The 7,048-nt window shown below is 40.3% G+C and overlaps 1 protein-coding gene across 1 annotated transcript in view; it reads left to right on the plus strand.

Moving 5' to 3' along the window:
• The window catches only part of CEP290 (centrosomal protein 290), a 108,403-nt gene that overhangs the window by 99,208 nt on the left and 2,147 nt on the right, over nt 1–7,048 (plus strand). Inside the window, exons 47-48 of the mRNA XM_036759384.1 lie at nt 1,568–1,737; nt 4,697–4,773. Coding sequence (XP_036615279.1) covers nt 1,568–1,737; nt 4,697–4,773 — 247 coding nt within the window. The remainder of the gene's footprint in view (nt 1–1,567; nt 1,738–4,696; nt 4,774–7,048) is intronic.

A 7,048-nucleotide genomic window follows, 5' to 3' on the forward strand; every position in this document is an offset into this window, starting at 1 on the left:
TGACAATATCAGGTGATAAGTTGAGTAGAGAATTACTTTTTGCAAAATGCCTTGTAAGAACAAAGACATCCAAAGGTCGTTAACACCCCAAAGGACTGCAGGATGGCATTCGGATTGGATTTTATAGGGTCGATAGAGGTTGAATGTGTTCAGCATTTTAAAAGAAGGATAAATGACATTCCAGGCGTATGAACAGCTGGAGGGGGGGCGGAGCAATCCAGGTGAAGAATGAACCAATCTCTGCCCTTTCTTTGCCTTTGAGAATTCCTAGTTTCCTGCAAAGTTCTGCTCAAATACTCTCCAGCTTGAAATCTTCCTTGATCTAACTACTTGGTGCCTCTCCCTTAAAATTACCCTATGTTGATTTTGTGTATATTTGGTACACACTTATTTTTGCATGCTCACAGGTATTCATGTTGTCTTCCTTTATAGAAGGTAAGCTGCTGAGGGTGGGGATTATTTCCTCCTTTTGTCATTATACTCCCTGCACTCTTGTACATAACAGGCCCTTAATAAATTATTGTTGATTAGTTAGCAATCTTGGGATCACAATTTTAGAGCTAAAGATCATCTAGTAACTCCTGTATTTCATAGTTGAAGAAACTGAGTCTCAGAGAGGTAACATGACTTTGCCCAGGGTCATACAGCCAGTGACCGAATTGGGATGGGCTCCCAAACTCAGTGCTTTTCCACTCTACCATACTTGTCCCTGGAGTCAAGAGGGTTGAACTTTGCTGTGGATTATTTGGAGTAACATTGTAAAGAGATACATTTATATACATTTATAAGCCTATGCTACGTATCATTAGGCTGTACTGTCTGAGACACTAGTAATACGATTAATGGGGTCAGTAATCGTTCCTTGTACCAAATGGGTATAACTGTCTCTAAGAATGACCCAAAGCAGGTGGGGTTTTCTGGAACCTTGACGCTCCACATATATGAATAGCTGTTCTGAGAGAAATCTCAGGGCTGGTGATATTTTTTCTGCTAAAGCATTAAACACAAAATATGCAGGTATCAACAACACATTGCTCATCACAGTATTTTGCTAAGAACATGGGTTTATTTTTTCTCCATTTTGTACCTGGGTATCTCCTTTACTTCAGACGTCTTCTAAATACCTTAAGCTCTGGACTAACGTTTATGGGGACGCTCAATATATTTTAAGCCTCTAAGCATGCGTGTGAAATAGCATCATTCCCCCTCTTGCCCTAGAAAAGAGGTCTAATTTATTTTGTTAATACCACAAGGAAGAATATTATAAAGTACTAGGGTAATCAAATAGCCCTATATTTAGTGGCTGAAATACACTCTAGTAAGTATTCAGGGAACGTGGCTTATGGTCGAGGCTGTGTGTCACCTGTGTAGGACTTCAGCTCTTTCCTTAAAGGTGCGTAGTCATTACTATGTAACTGTACATACACATGCACGCATGCATGCCTGGATCAAAACAAAATTCTCTTCATTTGAAAAAGACAACTTTTATCCTTCTAAGTAACAACCTTGTGATCATTCTTATAAAATTTGTTACTCCTGATATCCTAATTATTCACTTCTCTGACAGAAGGTGGAATCTGCTGAGACACTTAGATTGGAAAAAAATGACTTGGAGGTATCGGTTGAGAAACTGACAGCTCAGCTGGACGAGATGAGTAAGAGGTTGCATCTGATTGAAAGAGATCCACAGCTGCAAAGGGCCGAAAGCAAGGGATTGAAATCAGTCGTTGATACGAGGTAAGAGAAAATTTTAAAAAGGTAAAAAAGTCGGTCTCTATCCTGTTTCAATCATTATTTTTAAAGACTATGGACCCACTCAGTCAAGTAGCTACAATAATGCATGGTTTTGATCCTCTGAACATCAGGTACTTAATATCATTGTTAGACAATGCCTGTCGTTTGTGTCTGGTGTACATATGGGGCTAGTCACCAAAAATTTAACTATAGGATTTAATTTACTTAAAAAATGGAAATTGGAGGTCCTTTCTCAGTTATCAATTAAAGCATAATAGTGTCTTAAGTTACAAATTGAATTTTAATTACTTCCTCCTACCATGGTTATTGTCATGAAATTCAGATTTTCAAGAAACTACTCACTGCTGATCCTCACTGCTGTTTCTCTTTGTTTTCTCTGATGTTTTTTTTTCATTCATTCAACGAACATTTAGCAAATGAGGCATTCTGCTGGGTCCTGTTGCAGATGGAAAAATGATTAAACCATAATCCTTTCTGTCAGTGATTTGAATTTTCTGCTTAGGAGGGTGAGATGTGATAAAGGCCAAAGAGGCACAATTTAAGGGTTTGAGCACTTCAGTGGAGAAAGGGATCCCTTTTTGATAAGCGAGCCATGGAGAAGGTACATTAAACCTCGAAGGATGGGTGGGATTTCAACAGGTTGATTTGATGAGAAAAGGATTTCAAGCTGAGGGGGCATCACGAGGAACACTGTGGAGATGGGGAAGTGTGGGACTTGTTCGGGGAACAGTAATCCATCGGGGCTCCCACTCCCAGAATTCTCTCAGCTCAGATGGCCTTCACCTCCAACTTTTTTCACCCTCCTCAACTTTTGCCTCATTGGGCCTCTTGGTTTTTAGCCCCTCCCCTCCTCACAGGTGCCAGGAGACCCTCCCTGCATCACCCTGGTGGCTCCTTTCTCTTATCAAGAACTTATGTCACCAGCTCCCTATTGCCTCCAGACCAACCAGAAACACCTCGACTGGGCTTGAAAGCCTTTCGCAGTCACCAGGCCTTCTTTTCCAGGCTTGTTGCCAATTTCCTTCACATGTTCTCTGTTCCAGCCCACCTGGCCTACATCTTCTGGGTCTTTGCTTTCTATTGCAGAGGTCAAGAGCTTGCAGGGTTGACTGGTTTTTTTTATATCGTCTTTAACCTTTTAGACCAGAGAGGGAAATAAATTATTCCTTATTTTTTCCTTCTTGCTTTCAGAACAAATGAAATCAAAATGAACAAGGTACAGAATGAGAGTAAGCAAAAAATCCAGAGGGTCACTGATCTTAAACAGCTTCTAAGGGAAGCAGAAGATAGGGAAGGGGGTGGAGAGGGAGAGAGACAGAGAGATAGAGAGAGAGAGACAGAGAGATGGAGAAAGAGAGACACAGAGAGGGAGAGAAAGGGAGAGGGAGAGAGACAGAGATGAGAGAGGGAGGGAGAGACAGAGACAGAGAAATAGAGAGAGGAAGAGAGAGAGATGGAGAGAGACAGAGACAGAGAAATAGAGACAGAAAAACAGAGAGAGGAAGAGAGAGACAGAGGGACAGAGATGGAGAGAGACACAGAGAGAGAGAGACAGCAGAAGAGACACTCTACTCTCACTGTCAGGAAAGGAGGCTTTGGAGTACTCTTACCATCTTACTATTTTTGTTGCATCCACTCTGCTCACTGTACTGTTCATTCACATAGCCCCAGCATCCTAGAAATCTGTAATATTTACTCTGAGAAATTTATACTTTAATGTTATACCTCCTTTCAACAAATACCTTTTAAAAATATAAAAGTCTCTGTATAGTAGACCTTCTAACTTTTTTTTTCTTAATTATACTTTAAGACTGACCTAAGACATTTCTATACCTGTTCGTGCTGTGTGGACACTCACCAACGGCCCAAGGCCTTTCTGTGGTTCTTTGAATGTCTCCAAAAGCTGCCCATGTGGTGTCCATCATTCTCTTTAAATGGCTATTTCCTTCTCCGGTCTTACATTGATGCTTTTTATTTCACATTTCATACATAAATTGTTGCCTGCTTTTAGCTACCATACATTTTTGTTTCCCTTGGGGTCACCTTCAAATTTGATTCATTCAGGTAAGGAAAATGAGGGTAGGGTGGGGGAACCTTAAAGGTATCTAGTGGGTTTCTGCAACCTGAGTCAGCCACAGACTCAGGTAGACAGTTATGAACACAACACCAGGCCAAAGATCAAAGGAGATGAAAATCTGAAGAAGTTACATTCATTGTCTGTATTTATCAGTTGTATGTATGAAGGTCGTACATATGTATGTTGTAGAGTTAGAACATGCATGTGCCAGTTGAAGCTTCTGTTGCTTAGGATTGAATATCAGATACCAGCACTAGTTCCTACAAGGCCACTGGCCACAGTCCCTAGTCCTGAATTTCCAACCTTGTGTACTGCTCCTCCCTGCTTTGTTTAGTTGCCAGAAATTGTCTTTTGTTACCTATTAGCAACCCAGTTTCTGACTTCCACCAGTTTTGGCCCCATGACTTATTCTATAGACAATAGACCCTAAGTCCTTTTGCTACATTTGGGCGAATAGGTGGTGCAGTGGCTAAAGTGCTGGGCCTGAAGTCAGGTCTTCCTGAGTTCAAATCTGGCCTCAGATACCAGCCATGTGACCCTGGGCAAGTCACTTAACCCTGTTGGCCTCAGTTTCCTCATCTGTAAAATGAGCTGGAGAAGGAAATGGCAAACCACTCCAGTGTCTCTGCCTAGAAGATCCTAAGTGGGATCCCCAAGAGTCAGGCATGACTAAAAACAACTGAACAACCTTCTGCTACTAGATTTGTTCCCTATAGTCCTGCATACTGTGTGCTCCTGCTTATATTTAAGTTAGTGTTAGAACAGTCTCAAGAATTCAGTGCCCTAGGAATTACTGCTGTGTTATTGAACCCATGCATGTTTTTCTACCACTGTTTTTACCATATTATCACTCTTGTGTTCCAGATCAGTGGATCGCCTGGAGAAGAAAAAGGCTGAATTAGCTCATCATGCAGGAGCTAGTCGTCAAGAGCAAACTGGAGGTGAAAAACATTGTTTCTGGCAGTGCATGCATGCTCAATGTGCCATTGCTCAGTATTAGACGACTTTGTTTTGGTCTACTTTTATGAGGGTTCTCTGAAGTTCTGTTTCATTGGTTTGCTTCTCCAGAGCCACGGGCCCATCATGGGGCTTATCCACAAAGTCTCCTTGTTAGCTGGGAGATCAAGGTGCCTCACTTGTGTTAGGTCCTTTACACCATTTTGTGTGTTGTGTATCCATTGGTGTATGGATATGTAAGATTGGGGATGTGAGACTGGCTCCTTCCTAGGATTATGATTCCTTTGAACTCATCTTCTTTCTTCATTGTAGCTACTCTCTGTTGTATTCATAAGGTCATTTGCTCCCTCCTTTGTCCTTTAAAGTTTTGATTCCTTTTGCACGATAGTGACAAGATGTATTCTTATCAGCCTTCATTAGGTCCATTATGTCCCTGCCTGGAGCCTCTCATTCCTCTATTTTAAGACATACTACAGGGATTTTGAACCATGGCACAGTCACGTGTTTCATCTCACCAAGTCCTTGGTACCTGTGAGATTAAATCTGCCTCCTTAGGTTAGGTCCTCTAGTTCATTTTACTACCTTGTTCTTGTGATGTTTTGGAAAAAACATGAGCTAGTACTCCTGTAGTTTCAGACATCAGTACTAAACTGTCGCATTTTGTTAAAAATTCATGTCACATTATGTTAAGGACTCTTTGACTTGGACAATTGGCCATATGCCGAGGCACGTTCTGTGGAACCTGCTTTTACCTATTATAATTGCCATATCTCTCTAGTTTTGGGTTTTTTTTTTCCTCCAATCCTACAAGGGACAAAATAAGTTTCCTTTCTGTTTTCAAATAAGGACCAAATTCTCATCCTGCATTTTCAATAACGAACAAAACTCATTGACGGCTTAAGAGGCTAATTCATAAATATGTAAATACCATGAAAACTTAATTCATTTACTACCTGCCTCTGGTTTTCTCTAGAGTTTTTTCTCCTTTTATTAATTTTTTTCTTACAATGCCTTTTTTCTTGTTACATTAGTCCTTTCTAAATATATCCCTCTCCAGTGCCCAGAAAACCCTCCCTTGTGACCAATACTTTTTTTTTTTTTTGCAAGGGGGGAAGGCAGGGCAATTGGGGTTAAGTGACTTGCCCAAGGTCACACAGCTAGTAAATGTGTCAAGTGTCTGAGGCCGGATTTGAACTCAGGTATTCCTGACTCCAGGGCCGGTGCTCTACTCACTGCGCCACCTAGCTGCCCCAGTGACCAACACTTTAAAAGAGAAAAAAGCAGTTCAGCAAAATCTACACATTGACCCTATGTAGCAATAGATTAAGTATTCCATATGCAAAGCTCCCCACCTCTTCAAGGAAGGAAGCTTCCCTTTATTAGCTCTTCTCCTCAGTCAGGTTGAATCCTCATAAACAGTCACAGCTGTCCCAATCCCCTCCCTCCACGGATTTTATCCTGTTCTCCCACACTCTAGGTGATGGTCACTATCCCTTCTCTATTCACCTGTGGACTGAATGAGGCTGTCTCCAGTTTTCCCCTACCTTATTTGCAATTTGCACTGTTATTATCCCTCACACAACACTGCTTCTCATAAGGGATCCTAGGACTTTTGTGGGTTATTGATTCAGTTCTTCCTCTCTCCTTCCTGTTCTTCAAATTTCCCTAAAAATTTTTCCCCCAGATTCTTTTTTCATTCCTTTGTCCTTTTGCCACTCAAGATTCATTTTTAACAGCCTCTAAATACGAAAAAATGTATTTCAAATAGTCTTTCTCGATAATTGAACTTGCCTTTCATGTGGTTATTTGGCATGATATTTTGCTCACCTCTGGTTTCTTTTATAGTAATACCTCAAATAGTTCTCTTTGTTGACAGTCCACCCTTTTTATTGCCATTAAATAGCTGGGTTACACTTGATCTTCAAGACATTATTTCATTTTCTTTTATTATAACTGATAGATAATCCTAGGTAATTCTAATAGGCCTTCCTTTGTGTTTAAAAGAGGAATTCTCTTATTTATAAAATGTTGTAATTGTGAAATTTAATTACTTCATGCTTTTAAATTTTAAGTATGAGATAATTCTTATCTCTGTATGTGCTGTTTTTAAAGTCAATTACTTTGGCTTCTGAAGACATATGTTCTTTTAAAATTGTTGCCTTTGCATCTTTTTTTTGCTAAATTTTATTCTTTATCTTTGTGGTATTATTCTTTTTTACAGAACCTCTCCTTCTTTGCAGAAATGAACCAACCCACATG

Source organism: Trichosurus vulpecula, chromosome 5 (assembly GCF_011100635.1).
Source record: "Trichosurus vulpecula isolate mTriVul1 chromosome 5, mTriVul1.pri, whole genome shotgun sequence".
Lineage (NCBI taxonomy): Eukaryota > Metazoa > Chordata > Mammalia > Diprotodontia > Phalangeridae > Trichosurus > Trichosurus vulpecula.